The sequence below is a fragment of the Erythrolamprus reginae genome, chromosome Z (assembly GCF_031021105.1).
Source record: "Erythrolamprus reginae isolate rEryReg1 chromosome Z, rEryReg1.hap1, whole genome shotgun sequence".
NCBI classification, from domain to species: domain Eukaryota; kingdom Metazoa; phylum Chordata; class Lepidosauria; order Squamata; family Dipsadidae; genus Erythrolamprus; species Erythrolamprus reginae.
This window is the reverse complement of record NC_091963.1, coordinates 2,020,063-2,046,745: the sequence shown is the minus strand read 5'-3', so window position 1 is coordinate 2,046,745 and position 26,683 is coordinate 2,020,063. Positions and strand designations below refer to the sequence as shown.

The 26,683-nt window shown below is 47.0% G+C and overlaps 1 protein-coding gene across 3 annotated transcripts in view; it reads right to left on the bottom strand.

Annotated features, from left to right (window-relative positions):
* The window catches only part of KIF9 (kinesin family member 9), a 58,698-nt gene that overhangs the window by 664 nt on the left and 31,351 nt on the right, over nt 1-26,683 (bottom strand). For all 3 annotated transcript variants that reach the window (XM_070729237.1, XM_070729238.1, XM_070729239.1), the window contains exons 14-20: nt 18,669-18,759; nt 18,315-18,445; nt 14,621-14,818; nt 11,623-11,831; nt 9,564-9,743; nt 6,315-6,430; nt 3,312-3,416 (exon numbers count right to left, since the gene is read on the bottom strand). In XM_070729237.1, coding sequence (XP_070585338.1) covers nt 3,312-3,416; nt 6,315-6,430; nt 9,564-9,743; nt 11,623-11,831; nt 14,621-14,818; nt 18,315-18,445; nt 18,669-18,759 — 1,030 coding nt within the window. The remainder of the gene's footprint in view (nt 1-3,311; nt 3,417-6,314; nt 6,431-9,563; nt 9,744-11,622; nt 11,832-14,620; nt 14,819-18,314; nt 18,446-18,668; nt 18,760-26,683) is intronic.

Genomic DNA, 26,683 nt, shown 5'->3' with positions numbered 1-26,683 from the left:
GGGGGAATCAATTTCCCATGCCTGGGGACAGTTCTGATCTCTGAAGGGAGTTGGTTCCAGAGAGTCGAGGCTGCCACAGAGAAGGCTCTTCCCCTGGGCTCCGCCAGATGACATTGTTTCATCGACGGGACGTGGAGAAGGCCAACTCTGTGGGACCTAACCGGTCATTGGGATTCGTGCGGCAGAAGGCGGTCCTGGAGATATTCTGGTCCGGTGCCATGAAGGGCTTTATAGGTCATAACCAACACTTTGAATTGTGACTGGAAACTGATCGGCAACCAATGCAGACTGCGGAGTGTTGGTGTGACATGGGCATATCTGGAGAAGCCCACGATGGCTCTCGCAGCTGCATACTTTGCTCTGTACAAAGTTGAATGTGCACAACAGCAGGTGAAATTGATTGTCAGCCAGTGTTGCTTCCTAAGTCGGCAGTTTGATTTCACAGAAGTTTGATTGACTTGGAGTTACAGTATATTGTCTTGTTTAAGTGTTCCCTTAATTATTTTGAGCAGTGTGCATTTCAAAGGACACGTTCTCAACCACTGCATCTTTACATTCACCATCAAAGTGAGCAGGAAAAGAAGGGAAAGAGAAAACCATGGACATAACAAAAACAGACTGTACATCATCCCTACCCCTGATGTCTCGATGACAGCTTAGTTTTATATTAGTTGATCATACTGTGAATATTATCAGCGGATACTATTGGGACATAAGTGAAACCAATTTTAAAATAACTTATGTTCTTCGATCCTCTTTCCCGATCTTCTTGCATATTTAGTCAATTGTTACAAAGTTCTTAAATAAATCTAATATTTTTAAACCCTTTTAAACTTATTCACAAGTTTTTAATACGGCTTCCTTTTTTCTCCCTTTTTTCCAGCCATTCATAAAATTCTTTCCATATGTCATAACACTTTGAATCTTCTTGGTCTTTAAGCTCCATTGTCATTTTATCTGATTCTACACAATCGAGAATCTTTTAAATCAGACTTCTTTCGGATGGTGTTGTTTGTTTATTAATTACTATGGGCAACATACAACATGTACACAACAATATCAACAATCTAAACCCCATTAAAAACATTAATGTCGCGACAGCATTGATAAAATGAATTTAGGATCATTTTTCATGACCTAATCAAAACTCAAAGAAGTTTGGTAACTCGCTGGTATTTATGACGGTTTCAGCGTGCTGGAGGTCACGTGGTTCTACCTTTCGCGACCTTCCTGACAAGAAAAGTCAATGGGGAAACTAGACTCACTTAACAACCGGGTTTATTTAGTTATTTAGCTATTTAGTTATTTCATACTCTATGTATACTGCTCAAAAAAAATAAAGGGAAGACTCAAAGAACCCATCCTAGATCTGAATGAATGAAATATTCTCATGGAATACTTTGTTCTGTACCAAGTTGAATGTGCACAACAGCAGGTGAACATTGATTGTCAGTCAGTGTTGCTTCCTAAGTGGACAGTTTGATTTCACAGAAGTTTGATTTACTTGGAGTTATACTGTGTTCTTTAAGTGTTCCCTTTATTTATTTTGAGCAGTGTACTATATAAATGACCTTTCCAATCACATTGCAAGCAACTGCGTTCTCTTCGCCAATGTCAAACTTTTCAGCACAACCGATAACACAGCTACTCTCCAGAAAGACCTTGACTTTGTGTCTGAATGGTCAAACATCTGGCAACTCTTAATCTCAACCAACAAATGCTCTGTCCTTCACACTGGCAGAAAGAATCAGAACAACAAATACAAGGTGAATAGACAAGACCTTGCAGACCACCCACACTCCATCAAAGACCTTGGAATACTCCTATCCAATGATCTAAGTGTCAAAGCCCAATGCATTGCCAAAAAGGCTTCAAGAGTTGTTAACCTAATCCTATGTAGCTTCTGCTCCAGTAACCTCACACTATTATTAATAATAATAATAATAATAATTATTATTATTATTATTATTATTATTTATTAGATTTGTATTCCGCCCCTCTCCGAAGACTTGGGGCGGCTCACAACAGTAATAAAAACAGTGTAACAATGGAACAAATCTAATAATAAAATATATAAAAACCTCAACAATTAAAAACCATACAGCACATACACATGAAACATGAAACATAATAAGCCTGGGGGAGATGTCTTAGTTCCCCCGTGTCTGGCGATATAGGTGGGTCTTAAGTAACTTGCGAAAGACAAGGAGGGTGGGGGCCGTTCTAATCTCCAGGGGGAGTTGATTCCAGAGGACCGGGGCCACCACAGAGAAGGCTCTTCCCCTGGGGCCCGCCAAACGACATTGTTTGGTCGACGGGACCCAGAGAAGGCCAACTCTGTGGGACCTTATCGGCCGCTGGGATTCGTGACGGTTCCGGAGGTATTCTGGTCCAATGCCATGTAGGGCTTTAACCAGAGCATACAAAACTTTTGCCAGACCAATCCTTAAATACAGCTCATCTGTCTGGAACCCACACCACATTTTGAACATAAACACTCTAGAAAATGTCCAGAAATACTTTACTAGAAGAGCCCTCCACTCCTCCACTTGCAACAGAATACCCTACGCAACTAAAGTTATGATCCTAGGTTTAGGAAGTTTAGAACTACGTTGCCTTAAACATAGCCCATAAAATCATGTCCTTCCAGTCAATGACTATTTCAGCTTCAATCACAACAACACTCGAGCACACAACAGATACAAACAAAGTAAACCGCTCTAAACTCGACTACAGGAGATACAACTTTAGTAACCAAGTAGTTGATGCATGGAACTCACTGCCAGACCCTGTAGCATCACCACCTGACCCCCACCCTGTAGTATCACCACCTGACCCCCAACACTTTACCCTTAGACTCTCCACTGTTGACCTCTCCCAATTCCTAAGAGGTCAGTAAGGGGCGTGTATAAGTGCACCAGAGTGCCTTCCATCCCCTGTCCTAATGTTTCTCTTTCACTAGTATCATATACTGTATATAAATATTATATCTTTGTATACCACCAATACGTACTTGACAAAAAAAACCAAATAAATAAATAAAATAAAATAAATATTTAGTTATTTATTATTGATTGAGTGATTGATTGGACTCATATGCTGCCGTTCTCTGAAAACTCAGGGAGGCTAACTGTTAATACTGTTAGTAACTTAACAACTGCGACTGTTAACGACTGTGGCCAGGAAGGTCATAAAACAGCAAAATTCACTTAATAACCATCTCATTAACAGCACTGGTGTCCATTGGGGTTGTGCGTTGAGGGATATCTACGGGACTCTTTGAACAAGGGGAAATCTCCTGTGCCACTTACCTTACGGTCCACCTTTGCTTTGGCATTATAGAAGGAAACAGAAGCTGGGCAGAAAGGCAAAACCTCTTGTTGCATTCGGTCAAATCTCTCCTGCTCGTCTTCATCCTGTTCGGAGGAGAGAAGGACAGGCTGAAGGGGGCAGGGGGCTCTCTGGGAGCAACAGTGCAGACATTTGGGGGTGGGGGTCTTTCGGCTTGCAGCTTGGGGGGATCAGTGGAGGTTGGGCAACTGTAGGGTCTTGGTGCCCTCTTGGGGTTTGATGTTTTTCTTCTATACATTTCATGACCCTGCTAGGTATCATCATCAGTGCTAGAAGGGAGTGAGGTTTGCGGAGAAGAGCAGGAGAAGGAAGAGGAGGAGGAGGAGGAGGAGGAGGAGAAGGAGGAGGAGAAGGAGGAAGAGGAGGAGGAGGAGGAGGAGGAGGAAGAGGAGGAGGGATTCTTGGTGCTCTCTGAGTTTTGTGAACTTTTCTTGCATACAATAAGGTTCTGCATTTAGGCAAGAAAAGCAAAACACACTGGTACAGTATAGGTGGTACCTTGCTCAACGGTAGCAACTGTGAGAGGGACCTTGGAGTCCTACTGGACAACCATTTAAATAGGAGCCATCCATGTGCAGCAGCTGCCAAAAAGTCCAACCCAGTTCTAGGCTGCATCAACCGAGGGAGTGGATCAAGATCATGTGCAGTGTTAAAACTACTACAGTGATCCCCCGGTTATTGCGTCCCCGATCATTGCGAACAGGGTAATTCGCGATTTTTCAACCCGGAAGTCAAAACACCATCTGCGCATGCGTGCCCTTTTTTCTATGGGCATGCATGCGTAGATGGTGCCCGGCAGATCAGCTGCTGGGCGGCTTCCCTGGGTCTTCCCCCTCTTGCTGGCGGGAGGGCGAGCAGCGGGCATCAGCAAGGAGTTTCCCCACCGCCCACGCAAACTCCTCGCTGCCGCCCGCCCTTCGCCCGCCCACACCGTTCATTCTCACCGCTTTGGAGCTCAGCTCGAAAGCGGCCAGAGCGAGCGCGGACAAGCCGTTTGCTGGCGCTAGCTCTCGCCTGCCTGCCCGCTAGCGAGGAGCCGCCTGCCTGCCCGCTAGCGAGGAGCCGGATTGGGGGCGGCGCGGCTGTTTTAAAACGTCGCCACCGGCATGGGGGGCTTGCCAGCACCCCCCAGACCCCCAACCCGGGTTTGGGGGGCTGCTAGGAAGCCCCCCATGTCGGCGGGGACATTTTAAAACACCCGCGCGACTTTCCAATGAGTCCCGAAGACAACGCGTTTGTCTTCGGGACTCATTGGAAAGTCGCGCGGGTGTTTTAAAACGTCCCCGCCGACATGGGGGGCTCGCTAGCACCCCCCCGAACCCCCAACCCGGGTTAGGGGGGTGCTAGCGAGCCCCCCATGTCGGCGGGGACGTTTTAAAACACCCGCGCCGCCCCCAATCTTCGGCTCCTCGCTAGCGCTGCGGAAGTAAAAACACCATCTGCACATGCGCAGATGGTGTTTTTACTTCCGCAGCGCTACTTCGCGAAAACCCGCTCGTTGCGGGGGGTCCTGGAACGGAACCCTCGCAACGAGCGGGGGATCGCTGTATATGGCCACCCTTGGAATACTGCATTCAGTTTTTGTCGCCACGACGTAAAAGGCATGTTGAGACTCTGGAAAGAGTGCAGAGAAGAGCAACAAAGAGGACTAGGGGACTGGAGGCTAAAACGTATCAAGAACGGTTGCAGGAATTGGGCATCATAGTTCCCTCTAAGCTGAGCAGTGAGCAATCGCTCACTTAAAAATCATCATCAACTCAGAGTTTTCCAAACCTGCCCAGAAGCCGAGAGGGAAAGAGTGAGAGAGAGGAAGAGAGAGAAACAGATAGAAAAAAGAGAGGAAGGAAAAGAGAAAGAAAAAGAATGGGAGTAAGGAAGAGAGAAAGAAAATCAAAATCTAGTTTGAAACTAGCTCAACTATTTAAGTGGTATTTTGATATTGATAGAGTTGCCCTATTATGAGCTCACTGTTATAGACACACAGTACAGTATTTTATTTTGAAATTCTCTGAGGCAAAACAGGGTGGGTTTTTTATTTGTTTGTTTGTTATTTATGTGCCACCCAGTTCAACCCCCCTACTTAGGCAGGAAATCCTACACTACTTCAGACATTATCCAACATCTGCTTAAAAACTTCCAGTGTTGGGGCATTCACAATTTCTGGAGGCAGGCTGTTCCACTGACCAACTGTTCTGACTGTCAGGAAATTTCTCCTTAGTTCTAAGTTGCTTCTCTCCTTGTTTAGTTTCCATCCATTGCTTCCTGTTCTACCCACAGGTGCTTTGGAGAATAGCTTGACTCCCTCTTCTTTGTGGCAACCCCTGAGATACTGGAAGGCTGCTATCCTGTCTCCCCTGGTCCTTCTTTTCATCAGCCTAGACATACCCAGTTCCTGCAACCGTTCTTTTAGCCTCCAGTCCCCTACTCACTTTTGTGGCTCTTCTCTGCCCTCTTTCAAAAGTCTCAACGTCCTTTTTTCATTGTGGCGACCAAAGCTGAATGCAGTATTCCAAGTGTGGCCTTCCCAAGGCCTTATAAAATGGGTTTTAACGCTTCATGTGGTCTTGATTCTCTCCCTCTGCTGATGCAGCCTAGAACTGGGTTGGCTTTTTTGACAGGTGCTGCACACTTATAAGCCTCCCTTCTGCGGTGGACTCAGGCCAGCATACAGAATGAAACAAATACAAAATCTTAAAACCCGAAACATTAAAAGAAAGCCACTCGTCCAAGATTCATCCAATATCAGCTCCTGCGGCCCTTGGATGAAGCCGATTACCTTGACCTTTACTAATCTGGTTTCAGGTCTGGCTACAGCACTGAAACTGCTGTGGTCGTGCTGATGGATGATCTCTGGTGGGCCCGGGATAGGGGTTCCTCCTCCATCCTGGTGCTTCTTGACCTCTCAGTGGTTTAGAGCAGTTCAGAGCTGCTCCGAGCGGGCGTGGGCAGGGCAGGGGGCTTACCAGAGTCAGGACCCTGTTCATGGGAATCATGCCGAGCCTGATGGATCCTCCTGGCCGAAGGGCTTCTTTGACCTCTTCTGGGATCAGGAAGGATTCGTTATACCAGATGTCGAACTCTGCGCAGGGGGGAGAGGAAGAGAGGATGGGGGTCAGCTCGGCTGAGAGAACCACTCTCCCACAAAGCCTTTCATGCCTTTCACACCTTTCGGCTGTGGCGAGGGGGGCGTTTGCCCAGGTTCGCCTGGTGCAACAGTTGTGGCCCTACCTGTACCGGGACTCACTGCCCACAGTCACTCATGCCCTCATCACCTCGAGGCTCGACTACTGTAACGCTCTCTACATGGGGCTACCTTTGAAGAGTGTTCGGAAACTTCAGATCGTGCAGAATGCAGCTGCGAGAGCAATCATGGGCTTTCCCAAATATGCCCATGTTACTCCAACACACCGCAGTCTGCATTGGTTGCCGATCAGTTTCTGGTCACAATTCAAAGTGTTGGTTATGACCTATAAAGCCCTTCATGGCATCGGACCAGAATACCTCCGGGACCGCCTTCTGCCGCACGAATCCCAGCGACCGATTAGGTCCCACAGAGTTGGCCTTCTCTAGGTCCCGTCGACGAAACAATGCGATGGGCCTTCCCAGGTATGTATGTATGTATGTGTGTGTGTGTATGTATGTTTGTATGTATGTATGTATTTACAGTGGTACCTCTACTTAAGAAGGGCTCTACTTAAGAACTTTTCTAGATAAGAACCGGGCGTTCAAGATTTTTTTGCCTCTACTTAAGAACCATTTTCTACTTAACAACCCGAGTCCGGAAAAATTTCCCAGGAAATTTGAGAGCAGCACGAAGGCCTGGCCAGTTTCCTGCCATTCCCCCTGGGTTTCTCTCTCTGGTGCAGTATGTGGGAGGCAGCCTCGCACCAGGTGTATGGGAGGCGCGTGCTCCTCCTCACCGCCTCAGAGTCCCTCTTTTTTTTTTTAAGCCTTAAAGTTTTGGATTTTTTTGATTCCCCTCACCTCACCTTCTTCCTTCAGCAGCGACTGTCCTCCTCCTCCTCCCACCCAAATTCCAAACTTTTATTTCTTTCCTAATGGGTTTGCACGCATTATTTGCCTTTACATTGATTCCTATAGGAAAAATTGCTTCTACTTAAGAACGTTTCTACTTAAGAACCTGGCCATGGAACAAATTAAGTTCTTAAGTAGAGGGACCACTGTATTTATTTATTAGATTTGTATGTCGCCCTTCTCTGAGGACTCAGTGCGGCTCACAGCTTATAATGTAACAATACAGTACAATGGCAAATTTAATAAATTTAAAATTACAGTCTAAAAATCCAATATTTAAAAACAATCATACCAGTTCAAATCATACAACATATATCTCATTTCGTTGGCCAGGTATGCCCATGTTTCTCCAGCACTCTGCGTGCTGCGTTAGTTGCCGATTAGTCTCCAAACTCCGAATTCAAAGTGTTGGTTATGACCTATAAAGCCTTACGTGGCAGTAGACCAGAGTACTTACAGAGAAACATAGAAGACTGATGGCAGAAAAAGACCTCCTGGTCCATCTAGTCTGCCCTTATACTATTTCCTGTATTTTATCTTAGGATGGATATATGTTTATCCCATGCATGTTTGAATTCAGTTACTGTGGATTTACCAACCACGTCTGCTGGAAGTTTGGTCTGGCAAAAGTTTTGTATGCTCTGGTTAAAGCCCTACATGGCATTGGACCAGAATACCTCCGGAACCGTCACGAATCCCAGCGGCCGATAAGGTCCCACAGAGTTGGCCTTCTCTGGGTCCCGTCGACCAAACAAAGTCCTGGTGAGACCACATTTGGAATACTGTGTTCAGTTCTGGAGACCTCACCTACAAAAAGATATTGACAAAATTGAACGGGTCCAAAGACGGGCTACAAGAATGGTGGAAGGTCTTAAGCATAAAACGTATCAGGAAAGACTTCATGAACTCCATCTGTATAGTCTGGAGGACAGAAGGAAAAGGGGGGACATGATCGAAACATTTAAATATATTAAAGGGTTAAATAAGGTTCAGGAGGGAAGTGTTTTTAATAGGAAAGTGAACACAAGAACAAGGGGACACAATCTGAAGTTAGTTGGGGGAAAGATCAAAAGCAACATGAGAAAATATTATTTTACTGAAAGAGTAGTAGATCCTTGGAACAAACTTCCAGCAGATGTGGTAGATAAATCCACAGTAACTGAATTTAAACATGCCTGGGATAAACATATATCCATCCTAAGATAAAATACAGAAAATAGTATAAGGGCAGACTAGATGGACCATGAGGTCTTTTTCTGCCGTCAGACTTCTATGTTTCTATGTTTCTATAACTAACTTCAGATTGTGTCCCCTTGTTCTTGTGTTCTCTTTCCTATTAAAAACACTTCCCTCCTGGACCTTATTTAACCCTTTAACGTATTTAAATGTTTCGATCATTTCCCCCCTTTTCCTTCTGTCCTCCAGACTATACAGATTGAGTTCATGAAGTCTTTCCTGATAGGTTTTATGCTTAAGACCTTCCACCATTCTTGTAGCCCGTCTTTGGACTCCTTCAATTTTGTCAATATCTTTTTGTAGGCGAGGTCTCCAGAACTGAACACAGTAACACACTTCCAGAACTGCCTCCTGCCACATGTATCCCAGTGGCCGGTGAGGTATCACAGAGTTGGCCTTCTCCAGGTTCTGTCAGCTAAACAATGTCATCTGGCGGGGGAAGAGCCTAGGGGAAGAGCCTTCTCTGTGGTGGCCCCGGCCCTCTGGAATCAACTCCCTTCCAGAGATTTGCACTGCCCCGACTCTCCCTTTCGTAAAGCTTTGAACACTCACCACTGCCGGCAGGCTTGGGGCCACTGAAATTTTAATATTTCGCCCGGCCAATGAATAAATATGTGATGAATGATGGATGGGTTTGTTTAACTTTTTAACTATCGTGATTTTTTTAGATTGTAATTTTATTTAGATTTGTAGCATGTTTATATTAACTTTGTGCTTGGCCACCCTGCATCTCAGGGGAAAGGCGGCATAGAAATTAAATAAATAAGTAAGTAAGTAAGTAAGTAAGTAAGTAAGTAAGTAAGTAAGTAAGTAAGTAAGTAAGTAAATAAACAAACAAACAAACAAACAAACAAACAAACAAACAAACAAACAAATAAATAAAGCGGTCCCCATCGCATGCCACGCTCCGCTCTGGCTCCACCTCCAGCGTCCGGCCTTACCTGTGAGCAGCCGATTGCGGCACTGATCCACCAGGTTTTGACAGTACTGGACCTCGGAGCGGTAATCCCGCAACTCGCCGAAATTGTCCCGGTAATGCTTCCTGAGATCCTTCAGCTTCATAATGAGGAGGAACTCTTCCTCATCGATGATGATCTGCCCTTCATCGTTCAGGTATTCCCCTGAGGAGAGAAGAGGGCTTCCTGAGATCGGGAGGCGCAGCGACATCAGCGTGGGGGTCCTGTGTTGTGTCCTTAGATCAGGGGGTCCCTAAACTTGGCAACTTTACGACCTGTCAACGTCAACTCCCAGAATCCTGGGGGAGTTGAAGTCCACAAGCCTTAAAGTTTGAAGAGCTTTGCCTTAGATCAGTGATGGCGGACCTATGACACGGGTGCCACAGGTGGCATGTATAGCCATATTTGCTGGCACGCAAGCCGTTGCCCTAGCTCAGCTCCAATGTGCGTGTGTGTGCTGGCCAGCTGATTTTAGGCTCACACAGAGGCTCCGGGAGGATGTTTTTGGCTTCCAGAGAGCATCCAGGGGGATGGGGGAGGGCGTTTTTACCCTCCCTTGGCTCCCGGGAAGCCTTTGGATTCTGGGGAGGGTGAAACACGAGCCTACTGGGCCCACCAGAAGTTAGGAAACAGGCTGTTTGTGGCCTTCAGAGGGAGGCATTGAATTATGGGTGTGGGCACTTACACATGTGTGATAGCGCATGCTCTTTCGGCACCCAAGGAAAAAAAAGGTTCACCATCACTGCCTTACATCATCAACAAGAAGAATTAATAAAGGAGAATATTTACAGCTCAGGTATTAAATGTGTGTGTGTGGGGAGGGGGCTCACTCACTGCAATATTCGCTTAAAGAGTGCGCAAGGCGTTGACTTCGCAGCATCCATCTTCGCTTAACAACCACTGCAAAAATGTGGTCAAATCAGGTCTGTCATATAATGAAACCAACTTATGATTGCCACGACATACAGCCGTCATTAAGTGGAGAAATGGAGAAGTGGAGATTTCAAAACATCCCATCACAGGAAGGCCCATTTAGTGCTTGGGTAGTCCTGAAACTCATGACCACTGCAGTTGTTAAACCAGTAAAATGGGCCATTAAGTGAATCCAGCTTCCCCATGGATTTTGCTTGTCGCAAAAGCGGATTACTTGCCCCTGGGACACAGCAATCGTCATAAATGCGAGTCAGCTGCCAAACATTAAAAATTTGTATACATGCCCCCCCCACCCCCACCCCCAAGGGATGGGATGCTGCAATGGTCCTAAGTATGCAAACCAGTCCAAAGTCATTTTCTGAGTTCCTTGAACTTTGGATGGTCACTAAATGAACCATTATAAGACAAGGACTAATTGTATTTTTCAAACCCTCACATGCATCGCCTCTTTTCACGCCACCCAGGGTCGCCTGGTAGAGGAGAAAGGCAGCATTTAAAAAAAAAAATACTGTATTTTTTGGAGTATAAGATGCACCTTTTTCCTCCCTAGAAGAGGCTGAAAATTTGGGTGCGTCTTATCCTTTGAATGTAGCTTTTTGGAAGCTTTGCCCCCAGCGCTAACTAGGTCCCAACGATCTTCTTGGCTTCCTATTCCCTCTGAAGAAGGCTTTTTCCTGCCCTAAGTCTTTGCAGGCTTGTTTTCATTTCTATTCCTTCCAAAGTTTTTTTAGCTATAATCATGGAATAAAATAATGTGCTGAAGCTGAACAGATTAATTATTTTAGAATAATTTAGAATTAATTTAGACTTTGGAATTTAGAATTTAGAATTATTTAGAATTTAGAATTATTATTAGATGTTAGTATTAGACATTGGAATTAAGGACGCTACCCAGATGAATACCTGGTAGGCAGATTCCCGCCCCATTTTCCTCCCCCAAAACTAAGCTGCGTCTTATACTTCAAAAAATACAGTAATTAATCAATAAGGAAATTAAAACTGCGCCCGAAGCTAGGGCAAAAGCTCAGCTCAGCCGGTCTGGTGGCCAGGGGTTCCACCGGCTGCCAAACACCAGAGCTAACTCTCCTTCTGAAGTTTCCTCCGGGCTCACCTTGTTGCTCCCGTTCCAGTTTCTGGATCTCCAGGGCCTGGCGGGTGGTGTCCATCTCCTGCTTGACCACGTTGATCCGCTGGATCACCTCCCTGAGTTTCCTCTTGCGGTCGTTCAGGATGGCCTTGTTCTCCTTGAAGATGCGGTTGATCTCACTGCCTCGCTCGCTCTTGAAGTCCTCGAAGGCTGACGTCCTGGCCGGTGGGGAACTGTTCCGGGGAGGAGAGGGAAGGTTATTGGTTACGCGCAGTGAAGGGCTGCTAAACTTTTTACTACCACACTGTGGGTGTGGCTTATTTTGTGGGCGTGGCTTGCCAGCCATGTGACCAGGTGGGAGTGGCTTGACGCTTGTGCGACTGGAAGGGGGGGCTTAAAGATCATGTGACTGGCCAACTTGACGTAACTCACGTCCAGGGTTTGGGTTAGGGTGCCTGGCCTCTCCTCGCTTCAAAGAGATACAACTTCCCAATCTAGTTACTATTACTGAAATATACACTGCTCAAAATAAAATGAAATACAGTGGTCCCCCGAGTTTCGCGATCTCGATCATTGCGAAACGCTATATCGCGATTTTTCAACCCGGAAGTAAAAACACCATCTGCGCATGCGCGCCCTTTTTTCTATGGCCACGCATGCGTAGATGGCGCCGGGCAGATCAGCTGCTGGGCGGCTTCCCTGGGTCTTCCCCCTCTTGCTGGCGGGAGGGCGAGCGGCGGGCATCAGCGAGGAGTTTGCGTGGGCGGCAGGGAAACCCCAGCGCCGCTTCCCAGCTGAGTCCTGAAGCCAAACGCGGAAGTTCGCTTCAGGACTCAGCTGGGAAGCGGCGCGAGCGAACGGCGTGGGCGGGCGAAGGGCGGGCAGGCAGGCCGAGGACAAGCGGCGGGCGGACAAGCGGCGGGCGCGGCAGCAGCGAGGAGTTTGCGTGGGCGGCGGGGAAACCCCAATCTTCGGCTCCTCGCTGCTGCGGCGGAAGTAAAAACACCATCTGCGCATGCGCAGATGGTGTTTTTACTTCCGCACCGCTACTTCGCGAAAAACCGATCATCACGAGGGGTCTTGGAATGGAACCCTCGCGATAATCGGGGGACCACTGTACTGTAAAGGGAACACTTAAACAACACAATATAACTCCAAGTAAATCAAACTTCTGTGAAATGAAACTGTCCACTTAGGAAGCAACACTGATTGACAATCAATTTCATTTTGTTGTCAGCACATTCAACCTAGTACTGAACAAATATTCCATGAGAATATTTCATTCATTCAGATCTAGGATGGGTTCTTTGAGTGTTCCCTTTATTTTTTGAGCAGTACACTAATATATAATTTGGATGTATAATATCCAAAATATACTCTTTAATTCTATGTATGCATGCCATATGTGTACATACGTATATTACACAGGCAAACAAAAATATACATTATCTACTGTATAAACTAAGTTGCTTCTCTCCTTGTTTAGTTTCCACCCATTTCTTCCTGTTCTACCCCCAGGTGCTTTGGAGAATAACCTGACTTCCCCCTTCTTTCGTGGCAGTCCCCGAGGTATTGGAATGCTGCTATTTATTTATTTTATTTATTAGATTTGTATGCCGCCCCTCTCCGAAGACTCTATCTTGTCTCCCCTGGTCCTTCTCCTCATTAAACCAGCCATGCCCAGTTCCTGCAACCGTTCTTCATGTGTCTTAGCCTCCAGCCCCCTAATCGTCTTTCTTGCCTTTCTCTGCACGCTCATCTTTTTTTTTTACACATTGTGGGGACCAAAACTGAATGCCGTACTCCAAGTGTGGCCTTAGTAAGTCATTATAAAGTGGTATTAACACTTCACGTGATTCTTGATTCTATCCCTCTGTTATGCAGCCTAGGATGGCATTAGCCTTTTTGGCAGCTGCACTCCTGGGCTGACTCATATTTTAGTGGATTGTCCACGAGGAGTCCAAGGTCCCTTTTACGGTTGCTGGCATTTAAGCCAAATTTCACTAGTACCGGCCGTGATGTAGATGGTGAAGAAGCAGTGAGAACTTCCACCGCACGAGTCAAAAAGAGGGCTGTGAAAATATTGACTGACCCCTTGCATCCTGGACATCAACTGTTTCAACTCCTACCCTCAAAACAAAGCTACATAGCCCTGCACACCAAGACAACCAGACACAAGAAGAGTTTTCCCCCGAACGCCATCACTCTACTAAACAAATAATTCCCTCAACACTGTCAGACTATTTACTAAGTCTCCGCTACTATTACTGCTAGTTTTTTCTCATCATTCCTATCACCCATCTCCTCCCACTAATGACTGTATGATGGTAACTTGTTGCTTGTATCCTTAAGATTTTTATTAACATTGTTTGTTTCCTCATTGCTTATTTGACCCCTATGACAATCATTAAGTGTTTTTTACCTTATGATTCTTGACCAATGTATCTTTTTCTTTTATGTACACTGAGAGCATCTGCACCAAATTTCTTGTGTGTGCAATCACCCTTGGCCAATAAAGAATTCTATTCTGTTCTGTTCTATTCCTATTCTATTCTATTGTGTTCTATTCTGTTTCTATTCTATTCTATTCTGTTTCTATTCTGTTTCTATTCTATTCTATTCCGTTCTGTTCTATTCTATTTCTATTCTGTTCCTATTCTATTCTATTCTATTCCGTTCTGTTCTATTCCATTCTGTTCCTATTCCATTGTGTTCTGTTTCCATTCCATTCCATTCCATTCTGAAAGTATGAACCTCCCACTATCTCATAAGACCTAATTTAGAGCGTCCCCCTCCTGCCCCTCTTTCTCAGCCCATTACACAGCTGAGGGCTCTGCGGCCTCTTATCAGGCCCTTCCGTCAGCAGCATCTCTTGGCCAGAGTCCCCCAAGGCCTTTCTCACATTGCCAGGCGCACTGTCTCCCGCAGAGAGGGGCTGTCTGGGACTGCGAAGGCCAGAGACTGGGTTACAGAGAACGGCCCAAGCTTAAGCCAAGGACAGGAGGCCACTGGGAGAGGTTACCTTGGTCTGAGGCTGCTGTCGTCCCTGGGGGCAGAGTCAGAACGATGCGTGTCGACGCTGGAGGCCTGGTCACGGAAGAGGCCGTATTTCCCTTCCAGGTCCTTGGTGGTGGCCCCCATTTGGCTGCGAGATCCCGAAAGAGTTTCCAGATCCTTCCCGGAAAGAGGGCTGCCCAGACCTTCCTTGCGAGCGATGGGGCTGGGAGGCAAAGACAGAGTCAGGGCTCAGCCGGGGAACCCCACCCCCCATATATGAACCCTATAGGGAAAGTGGGCATCGCAACATGACGGTCCCAGGGGCTCCGTGCTGGCAGAAGTCACTCAAGGCCATTTTGGGTGGCAGGCCAAAAACTAGGGCAGTGATAACAACAACAACAACAGAGTTGGAAGGGACCTTGGAGGTCTTCTAGTCCAACCCCCTGCTTAGGCAGTAAACCCTACATTACTTCAGACATATGTTTCTCCAACATCTTCTTTAAAACTTCTAGTGTTGGAGCACTCGCAACTTCTGGTGGCAGGCTGTTCCACTGATCAATTGTTCTAACCGTCAGGAAATTTCTCCTTGGTTCTAAGTTGCTTCTCTCTTTGTTTAATTTCCATCCATTGCTTCTTGCCTTACCCTCAGGCGCTTTGGGGAATAGCTTGACTCCTTCTTTGTGGCAGCCCCTGAGAGATACTGGAAGACTGCTATCCTGTCTCCCCTGGTCCTTCTTTTCATTAAACCAGCCATGCCCGGTTCCTGCAACCGTAGGTGTGTTTGAGCCTCCAGCCCCCTACTCCTCTTTCTCGCTCTTCTCTGCACTTTTTCTAGAGTCTCAACGTCCTTAGAAAAAGTGCAGAGAAGAGTGACAAAGATGATTAGGGGACTGGAGGCTCAAACATGATGGTGAACCTTTGTTTCCTCAGGTGCCCAAAAAGTGTGCGTGTGTACTACCGCACATGCCCGAGTGCCCACACCATAATTCAATGCCTGGGGAGGGCGAAAACAACTTCCCCTGCTCCCTGGAAGCCCTCTGGAGGCCGGAAACGGGCTCTTTCCCAACTTCTGGTGGGCCCAGTAGGCTCGTGTTTCAACCTCCCCAGGCTCCAAAGGCTTCCCTGGAGCCAGGGGAGAGTAAAACGCCTTCCCCCATCCTCCTGGAGGCTCCCTGGAAGCCAAAAACGCCCCCCCAGAGCCTCTGTGTGAGCCCACCATCAGCTGGCCGACACACACACGCACGATGGAGCTGAGCTAGGGCAACGGCTCAAGTGCCAGCAGATATAGCTCCTCGTGCCACCCGTGCCATAGGTTCACCATCACTAGGAGAAAAGATGAGGACAAGCAGTCCTCGACTTACAACCATTAGTTTAGTGACCAAAAGTAAAACAGCACTGATAAAAGTTACTTAGGTCCTTGTGCTTAGACCCATCACAGCATCCCCAAGGGAGGGGAGGGAGAGGGGAAGAAAGGAAGGAAAAGAGATGGAAAACAGAGGGGGAGGGTAGAAGTGAGAGAGTGGGAGAGAAAGGGAAGGAAGAAAGGAAGGAAGGAAGGTTGGGAGGACAAGGAAAGAGAGGAAGAAAGGAAGGAAAAGAAAGGGAGAAAAAGAGAGAGAGAGTGGAGGAGAGAGGAATGGAAGGAAGGTTGGGGGAGCAGGGAGTGAGGGGAAAGAAAGGAAGGAAAAGTGGTGGAAGGAGAAAGAGGGAGAGAGAGATGAAAGGAAGGAAGGTTGGGAGGCAGAGAGAGGGGGAAGAGAAGGAAGCAAGGGAAGCAAGGGAAGTAAGGAGTGACAGAGAGGGAAAGGGGAAGGAAGGAAGGTTGGGAGGAGAGGGAGAGAGGGAAGAAAGAAAAGAGGAAGGAGGGAGAGGGGAAGAAAGAGAGGGAAGGAGAGAGAAGAAAGAAAGGAGGGAGAGAGAAGGAAGGAAGGTTGGGAGGGGAGGGAGAGAGGGAAGAAAAGAAGGAAAAGAAACAGAGGGAATGAGAGAGGGGGGAAGAAAGGAAAGTTGTAAGGGGAGGGAGAAAGAGCAGGGAAGAAAGGAAAAGAAAGAGGGAAGGAAGATTGGGAGGAGAGGGAGGGAGAGAGGGGGAGAAAGGCAGAAAAAGGTAGGGAGGAAAGGAGAGAAAGAAGGAAGGAAGGAAGGAAGGAAGCAGAGAGAGTGAGAGAGGGAAGAGAGGGAGGAAAGGAGGGGGAGAGAGAGAGGGAAGGAAGGAAGGTTGGGAGGGGAGGAAGAGAGGGGGGAAGAAATGACAAAAAAGAACGAAGGAAGGAGAGAGGGGAGAAAGAAAGGAAGTTGGGAGGGGAGAGAGAGGGAGGGACTAAACGAAGGCAATGAAGGAGGGAAGGAGGGAGAGAAGGAAGGAAGGAAATTGGGATGGGAGGAAGAGAGAAGGGGAAGAAAGAAAGGGAAAGAGGAGGAAAGGAGGGAGAGAGAGGGAGAGAAGGAAGGTTGAATGGGGAGGGAAAAGGAGAGAAAGGTGGAAGGAAAAGGGAGGGATGGAAGGAGAGAAGAGCCAAGGAAGGAAAAGAGGGAGGGAGGGGAGAGAGAGAGAGAGAAGGAAAGTTGGGAAGGGAGAAAGATAGAGAGAGGGAAGGAAGGAAAAGAGGGAGGGAGGGGAGAGAGAGAGAGAAGGAAAGTTGGGAAGGGAGAAAGATAGAGAGAGGGAAGGAAGGAAAAGAGGGAGGGGAAGTGGGAGAAAGAGAGAGGGAAGAGAGGAAGGAAAAGCGGGAGGAAAGGAGGAAGAGAGAGGGAGGGAGGAAGTTGGGAGGGGAGGGAGAGAGAGGGGGGGAAGGAAAAGAGGGAGGGAAGGAGGGATAAATAGAGGGAAGAAAGGAAGGAAAAGAGGGAAGGAGGGAGAGAGGGAGGAAGTTGGGAGGGGAGTGAGGGAGAGAGAGGGAAGGAAAAGAGGGAGGGAAGGAGGGAGAAATAGAGGGAAGAAAGGAAGGAAAAGAGGGAAGGAGGGAGAGAGGGAGGAAGTTGGGAGGGGAGTGAGGGAGAGAGAGAGGGAAGGAAAAGAGGGAGGGAAGGAGGGAGAAATAGAGGGAAGAAAGGAAGGAAAAGAGGGAAGGAGGGAGAAAGGGAGAGAGAAGGAAAGTTGGGAGGGGACGGAGAGAGAGAGGAGGAAGGAAGGAAAAGAGGGAGGGAAGGGGGAGAGAGAGAGAGAAGGAAAGTTGGGAAGGGAGGAAGATAGAGAGAGGGAAGGAAGGAAAAGAGGGAGGAAAGGAGGGAGAAAGAGAGTGGGAAGAAAGGAAGGAAAAGAGGGAGGAAAGGAGGGAGAATGAGAGAGGGAAGAAAGGAAGGAAAAGGAGGGAAGGAGAGAGGAAAAAGAGGAAAAGAGAGAAAGAAAGAGGGAGAGAGTGGGAACTAAGTAAGTAAGAAGTCAGGAAGAGAGGGAGAAAGAGGGAAGAAGGGAAGGAAAAGAGGGAGGGAGGGAGAGAGAGCAGGAGAAAAAAGGAAAAGAGGAAGGGAGGGAAGAAATGAAGTTAAAAAAAGGAGGGGGAGAGAGGGAAGTAAGGAAGAAGTTGGGGAGGGAGAGAGGGAGAAAGAAAGGAAGGAAAAGAGGGAGGTAGAGAGAGAGAAGGCAGGAAGGTTGGGAGGAAAGGAGAGAGAGGGAGAAAGGAAGAAAGGAAGGAGGGGGGAGAGAGAAGGAAGGAAGGTTGGGAAGGAAGGAAGGAGAGAGAGAGAGAGAGGGAGGGAGGAAAGGAAAGGAGACCAACCTGGCCTGTTCTTTCCCCTTCTTCGCTTTCATTTTCTTGCCTGGTTTGGAAGAGAACGGGGCTGATCCGATGCCGAAGCCTTGTCCGTCCATTTCTCCGACCAGGTGCCCCTCAATGTCCACGATGCCTGCCTGGGGGGGTGGAGGGGAGGATAGGGGAGAGCAGGAGCCAGGTGTGGGGGAAAAAAACCCCTCGGACCGCCCTCCTGGCTGGACCAAACCTCTCAGACCAAACTCCACAAACCAGGGTTTGTGCTGAAGCGTTTGAAACAGGGGCGGGAGGCAGAAGACCGTCCAGGTGGGTGTGTTAGGAAGCCCCCCCCCCCATGCAGCTTTGCCCCCCCCCCCCGCTCACCTTCTGAACGGCCGACAGCATTGCAAAGTCGTTCTTGTCTATCAGGGCATATTTGCTCCGTAGCCGGGCTTCCACCTCCTGGTCTTGTTGGCTGAAAGCGACACCCATGGGGTCACACGAGGCGCCACGGAGTGAAAACAGTCACGGGCAGGGGAGGGATAGTTGCAGCTGGGGGGGGGGAGAGCTGGGGGGGGGCTTTGAAGGTGCTGGAGACCCTTGTTGCACTCTCGAGTTGGGTGCTTCCCCTTCCAGGCGTTTCGACACCCAACTAGGGAACGCTATCAGTAGAAGAAGAAGGGATAGGGGCTCAGGAGGAGGAGGAGGAAGAGGAAGAGGAGGAGGAGGACCACCACGACGAGGAGGAAGACGAGGAGGACGAGGAGGAAGATGAGGAGGAGGAAAAGAAGAGCAGGTTCTCTCTGGGGTTGCCTCTTTCCTGGGTGAGGTTTCATGATCCAGCTATAGATCATCTCCAGTGCGAGGAGGGAGTTCAGGTTTCCGGGGAGGAAGAGGGGAGGGAGGAGGAAGAATAAGAAGGAGAAGGAGGGGGAGGGGGGGGAGAAAGAGGAGAAGGAGGGGGAGGAGGAGAAGGAGGAGGAGAAGGAGGAAGAGGAGGAAGAGGTGGAGGAGGAGGAAGGATAAAATATGATGCTGAATGAGCTTCTCTGCTTTCTTGGTGATATTTCATGACCCAACTAAAGAATGTTACTACTGCTAGGAGGGAGGGAGGTTTCCAACGAGGAGGAGGAGGAGGATTGTGGATCCTTGATGCTCTCTGTGCTTGGTGCATTCCTTGAAGACGTTTAAATGATCCAACTAGGTCACAGGGGAAGGCCAAGTTGACTCTGCTATGACTTGTGGACTTCAACTCCCAGAATTCCTGAGCCAATCACGGTGCCAGCTCAGGAATTCTGGGAGTTGAAGTTCAGGTCATAGAAAAAAGCCCCCTTTGCCTCCCCATGAGCTAGAAAATCCAAGGGCCAAAGGCAGGACCAAAAGATGGAAGAAGAAAATCCCTGGAGGATTCACAAAAATGGAATAGAAAATAGAATGAAGAACAGAATGGAATATAGAATAAAATAGAATTAAGAATAAAATAAGTAGAATTAAGAATAGAATAGGCTAAAGAATAGAATAGAATGGAAGAGAGAATAAATAAATAGAATAGAATAGAGAATAGAATAGAATTAAGAATAGAGAACAGAGTAGAGAATAGTATAGAGCAGGGGTCCCCAAACCTTTTACACAGGGGGCCAGTTCACTGTCCCTCGGACTGTTGGGGGGCCGGACTATAAAAAAAACCTATGAAAAAAACCCTATGCACACTGCACACACCTTATTTAAAGTAAAAAAACAAAATGGGAACAAATACAATATTTAAAACAAAGAAGAAGTAATAAGTAATTAATAATTAAGTAATAAAGTAATTTATACTTCTTTATTAACAAGTACATTTAAACTTAAATCAACAAACTTCCTCATTTCTCCTTCCTTCCTTCCCTCCCTCCTTCCTCTCCACTTCCCTTCCCTCTTCCTTTTCTCTCATTTGTTTCATTTTCCTCTCCCTCATTCTTTCCTTCCATCATTTTCTCATTTTTCTCTTTCTCTCTCTCTCTCTTTCCATCTCTCCCTCTTCCTTTCTCTCTCCTCCCCTCTCTCCCTCTTTCTCTCTCTCTCTCTTTTTCTCTGTCCCTCTCTCTTTCTCTTTCTTTCTCTCTCTCTTGCTTTCTTTCTCTTTCTCTTCTATTTCTCTTACTCCCTTTCTAACTCTCCCTCTTTTTATCTCTCACACTTTCTCTCTCCCCCTCTTTCTATTTTTCCCTTTCTCTCTCTCCTGTTCTATCTCTCCTCTTCCTTTCTCTCTCCCTCTCTATTTCTCCCTTTCTTTCTTTCTCTCTCTCTCTCTCCCTCCCTTTCTCTGTCTCTCTCTCTCTTTCTTTCTTTCTTTCTCTTTTCTTTCTTTCTCTTTCTCTCACACTCTTTCTATCTCTCCCTTTTGTATCTCTCCCTCTTTCTCTCTCTCTCTACTTTTCTTTCTCTTTCTCTCCCTCCCTCTCTTTCTTTCTTTCTCTTCTCTCTCTTTCTCTCACTCCCTCTTTGTATCTCTCACTCTTTCTCTCTCTCTATCTCTCCTTCTTTCTTTCTCTCTCTTCCTTTCTATCTCTCTCTCCCTCTCTTTCTCCCACCTTTCTCTCTCTTCCTTCCTTCCCTCCCTCCCTTCTTTCTTCCTCTCCATTTCTCTTTCCCTCCCTCTCTTTCCCTTTTCTTTCTTTTGATCCACTTCTCTCTCTCTCCGCTTCTCCGGTGGGCACCGCCTCCGTGCCCTCCCCTTCGCTCTGCCCCCATGGCAGCTGCCATTGGTGCAGCGACAGCTGCGGCTCCTCTCAGACCAGGCCCCACCAGCAGGTGCCACTTTCCGCGCAACTCTAGCCTTCTCCCGCCCCAGCCGGCGCGGCCACCTCACGGCTGCTTGCAAACCCCTGACCTCCACCGCCTCCCCCCCCCCCGCGGCACAAGGCGAGCACACCTCCACTTCTCTCTCTTTCCACTTCTCCAGCGGAGAAGAATGGAATAGAATAGACTAAAGAACAGAATAGACTAAAGAATAGGATAGAATAGAATAGAATGGAATAGAGAATAGAATAGAAAAGAATTAAGAATTAAGAATATAGAATGGAAGAGAGAATAAATAGAATAGAATAGAGAATAGAATAGAATTAAGAATAGAATAGAATAGAATTAAAAACAGAGTAGGAGTAGAATAGAGAATAGTATAGAGAATAGAATAGAATAATAGAATAGAATAGAATAGAATAGAGAATGACATAGGAAATAGAATAGAATGGAGAATAAAATAGAGAATAGAGTAGAATAGAGAATAGAATAGAGAATAGAATAGAATGGAATACAGAATAAAACAGAGAATAGAATAGAGAATAGAATAAAATAAAATAGAGAATAGAATAGAGAATGAAGTAGGGAATAGAATACTGTACAATAAAAATAGAATAGAGAATGGAATAGAAGAGAAGAGAAGAGAGAATAAAATAGAGAATAGAATGGAATAGGGAATAGAATATTCTATTCTATTCCAGGGAATATGGAATCGAATAGAATAAAATAGAGAATAGAATAGAATAGAGAATAAAATAGAGAATAGAATAGAATAGGGAATAGAATAGAGAATGGAATAGAAGAGAAGAGAAGAGAGAATAAAATAGAGAATAGAATGGAATAGGGAATAGAATATTCTATTCTATTCCAGGGAATATGGAATCGAATAGAATAAAATAGAGAATAGAATAGAGAATAAAATAGAGAATAGAATAGAATAGGGAATAGAATAAAGAATGGAATAGGTAATAGAATAAAATAAAATAGAGAATAGAATAGAAAATAGAATACAGAATGGAATAGGGAATAGAATAGGGAATAGAATAGAATAGAGAATGGAATAGAGAATAGAATATTCTACTCTATTCTAGGGAATATGGAATAGAAGAGAATAGAATAGAGAATAGAATAGAATAGGATAGGGTAGGATATAGGATAGGATAGAGTATAGAATAGAATAAAGAATAGTATAGAATAGGAGAATAGAATAGAGAATAGAATTAACACTAGAATAGAATAGAATGCAGCAGAACAGAAAATAGCACAGTGCAGCACAGCACAACACAACACAATCCAATTCTTTATTGGCCAAATGTGATTGGACACACAAGGAATCTGTCTCCAGTGCGTACACTCTCTGTGTACATACAAGCCACCTGTGATAAATCTTGATTATTATCATAAAATACAATCACCATAAATCCTAACACACAACACTCAGCGATAGACATAGGATACTATATAAGCAACCAACGCAAATCACGCTGGGATACTAGATAAAACAATATAAATCGTAAAAATTGCAGGGCAAGAAAGTTACAGTCATAACAAGATAAGGAGATAAGTAGAGTAGTAGGAAAGGTGAGGAGGAGAAGAACGGTAACACAGCCTTTGACAGTGTGGAGGGAAATCGGTTGTCTAGCAGAGCGATGGCAATGTGGGGGCAGGGGGGGGGGAGAAAACTCCCATTCCGTCTGCTTGTTCTGGTGGGCAGAGCCCTTCAGCGCCGTCTTGAGGGAAGGCATTGGAAGAGTTTATGTCCAGGATTCACTGTGACCACAAAAGGAGACTGGAGGCATCGTTGCCTCCTCACTCACTCCTTAGGGGCCACCAAGTCAGCGTTGATTGGCCAGGGAATTGGGGGAGTGGGGTTGGGGGGGCTGTGACGTCTGCACAAGCCTTAAAAGTTGTCAGTTAATTGGGGATGTCCCTGTTTTGACAGAAGAGGCAAAATCATACAATACGCTACGGACGGCTTCCTCTAGCTCAGAGCCTCCAGCTACTCACCCGCTTCCAGCCCGTAGTACTAACTCCTCCGCTTTGGTATGGGCTGGATCCCTATCCTAGCCGCTGGAGGGAGGGAGGGAGGGAGGGAGCCTGGGGTCAGACTTGGGGTCCCTCCCCATCTCCCCTACTTCTCAGAGGCGGGGGGTTCCCCCACCCTTCAGATAGAGCTTCCAATGAGGCACAAAGAAGCCTCTTTGACGTCACAATACAAGGGTGCCATGACATCACCAAATGAACAATGGATGGGCTCCAATAACCCCTGGGCCAGGGACGGATGGAGGGCCTTCTCTCCCACGGGTTCCAAAAGCGTTCATGTGCGCATACCCACACCAATAATTCAACTTTCAGATCACAGAGAAGGAGAGAAGAAGGTAGTGCTTTTTACTTTTTGCATTTTGCTTTTTGCATTTTTTGAATTCAAGGAGAAGGGGCAGATATAACTGACTGTAACAGACAATTTTTTTGGCAGTTTGTTTTCAAACACAGACCAATCAGATTAGGCTGGGGCAGGATTAGACTGGGAAGTATAAAAGGCAGGAAAAAGCCATTTTAATTTGCACTTTCAGATCACAGAGAAGGAGAGAGGAAGGTAGTGGCCTAACGGCGCGCGAATCATATAACTATAAACCAAAATCAGCAAAGTTTGGTAACAATAGGGGTTATTGATTTTCTTGCTAAGTACTTGTATTTCAATACATTGTTAAGATGACTGGCTTGGTGCAGTGTAACATTTGTTTGGCTGTTGTCTTCCGTAGCACCTTGTGGAACTTGGGGTACTGCCCTCTTTGCATTAGGACATCTAGGTTAGATGGCGAGATCTCTAGATTGCAGTCCTTAGTTTGTAGCTTGCAGTCATAAGTGGAAAGATTGTCCCAGCCACGTGCTGTAATGCAGCCATGTGTCCAGCCTCCACTTCCACAGCGCCCCCCGAGGAGGAGGGCTGTGTGGACAACTGTCGGTTCAGGAAGATTGCGTGCAGTTGAGCAAAAACATAGCAATTTTGGTCTCTCTGTATCAAATTCCTATAATGTTCTTGCGGATTTAAATAGTAAGGATGTTGGAGATATTAGCAAGGTCCCTCAGGCAGAGAATGAGGGGATGTTCAAAGGGGAAGTTGTCGTAAATGTCACCAAACCATCAAGTGCAGTTAGAAATAAAAAGAGGACACATTTTCTTGTGGGTGATTCGACTGTTAGAGGTGTTGATTTGGGACAGAGCAAGGATGTGGTGAAGGTGCTGAGGTGTCTCCCAGGGGCCACTGCCAGCAGGGACAGGAGGCGGATTACAAACATTATCAAGGCTGTGAGTAAAGGTAATAACGTTGATGTGGTGGTGCATCTTGGCACAAATGATTTGTCCCAGAGAAATGTTAATGTAGTAAAAAGAGATTTTCAATGTCTAAGTGTGGAGCTGGGTAAAATAACTGATTCAGTGACTTTCTCAGAGGTGTTACCGGTTTGTGGCCAAGAGGATAAAACAACGTGTATCAGAGAGTTTAATGTGTGGTTAAGGCAGTGGTGTAAAGCTGAAGGTTTTGGCTATGTAAGTCATGATGTCAGTAGGTGGTCTAATAGGGAGTTGTTTAAGAGGGATGGTTTGCATCCATCATACAGAGCAGAGGTCCCCAACCGCCGGTCCGCGGACCGGGACCGGGCCGTTGGGGCTTTTCAGCCGGTCCGCGGCGCCAGGGCCCCCTCAGCCTTTCCGCACCACCAGCGGCGCTCCCCCCGCCAGCCAGCCAAGCCCCGCGCCCGCTGGAACCGGCTCCTCGCTCTCCCCCCGCCGCCCGCCGCGTTTGCAGGAGGTGGGGAGGGTTGGGCGGCCCGCCAAGGCCAGGAGGGACGCCGCTGCCCCCCCTTCCCTCTCTCCGCCCGCCGCTGCGCCTCCTTGACGCCGAGAGGAAATGCCGGCAAAGGCTTTCCTCAGCGGAGGCCGGCGAAGGTGATATTGAATGTCGGGGGAGAACGGGCGGTTGCGCGCGCTCCCTATCTCCCTGCTAGCCCACTCGGAATATTCAAAATAAGAAAAACCTTTGCCGGCGAAGGCTTTTCTTATTTTGAATATTCCGAGTGGGCTAGCAGGGGGATAGGGAGCGCGCACAACCGCCCGTTCTCCCCCGACATTCAATATCACCTTCGCCGGCCCCGCCTCTCCTGCAAACCCCCTTGCTGAGAGCCCGGGGCGAAAGTGCTCTCGCAAAGGTGAGGCGGGCAGGGCGTGCGCGCGTCATCGCTGAGAAGAACGGAGAGAGAACGAGAGTGAGTGAGAGCAACAGACAGCAAGATAGAGAGAAAGTGAGAAAGAGAGAGTGAGAAAGGGGGGAGAGAAAGAGATAGCAAGAGAGAGAACAAGAGAGAGAAAGAGCGTGAGAAAGAAAACAAGAAAGAGTGAGAGAGAGAGAAAGCAAAAGAGACAGAAAGAAAACAAGAGAGAGAAAGTGAGAAGAAGAGAGAGAAAGAAGGGGAGAGAGAGAGAAAGAGAGAGGGGGGAGAGAGAGAAAGAGAGGGAGAGGGAGAAAGAGAGAGGGAGAGGGGGGAGAGATAGCAAGAGAGGGAGAGAGGGAAAGGGGGAGAGAGGGGGGAGAGAAAGAGAGAGGGAGAGAGAGAGGAGATAAAGGAAGAGGAGAGAGAGAAAGGAAGAGAAAGAAAGAAAGAGGGATAGAAAGAGAGAGAGAGTGAGAGATGCTCAGTGAGCCTTTCTTTGAAGTTGCCTTTCTTTCTTTCTCTTTCTTGCTTTCTTTCTTGCTCTTTTTCTTTCTCTCTTTTACCTTCCCTTCCTCTATTTCTTCTTTTCTTTCTCCTTCCTTCCTTCTTCCCTTACTCTCCCCTTTCATAAGTTTCCTTGCTTCCTTCCTCTGTTCCTGTCCCTTCCCCCTTTCTTTCTTTCTTTCTTTCTTTCCTTCCTTTCCTCCCTCCATTTCTTGCTTTCCTTTTCCTTCCTCCCTTCTTTCCTCCCTCATTCCCTTCTTTCACTCCTTCCTCTCTTACTCTCCCCTTTCACACCTTTCCTTGCTTCCTTTGCACCCTTCTTTTGTTCCTGTCCCTTCCCTCTTTCCTTCCTTCCTTCCCACCCTCCGTCCATTCATTCACCCATTCCTCTCTTGATCACCCCTTTTACGGCGCCGCTGACAGCTAGCTCCCCCCCCCCCACCGGGGCATGGAAAACTGGTCTAGCTTAAGGCCGGTCCCTGGTGCAAAAAAGGTTGGGGACCTCTGATACAGAGGTACCCAGGTGCTCGGTGAGGAATTCAGAACTTTTTTGGACAGGCATTTAAACTAGGTAAAGGGGACAGAGATTTATTTATTTTATTTATTTATTTATTACTTAGATTTGTATGCCGCCCCTCTCCGAAGACTCGGGGCGGCTCACAACATGTAAAAACAAATCATAAGCAATCAGACAAATTTAAAATATTTAACTATTTAAAAAAAACCCGTATGCTAACAGACACACACACAGACATACCATGCATAAATTAAACGTTCCCAGGGGGAGATGTTTCAGTTCCCCCATGCCTGACGGCAAAGGTGGGTTTTAAGGAGTTTACGGAAGGCAGGAAGAGTAGGGGCAGTTCTAATCTCCGGGGGGAGTTGGTTCCAGAGGGCTGGTGCCGC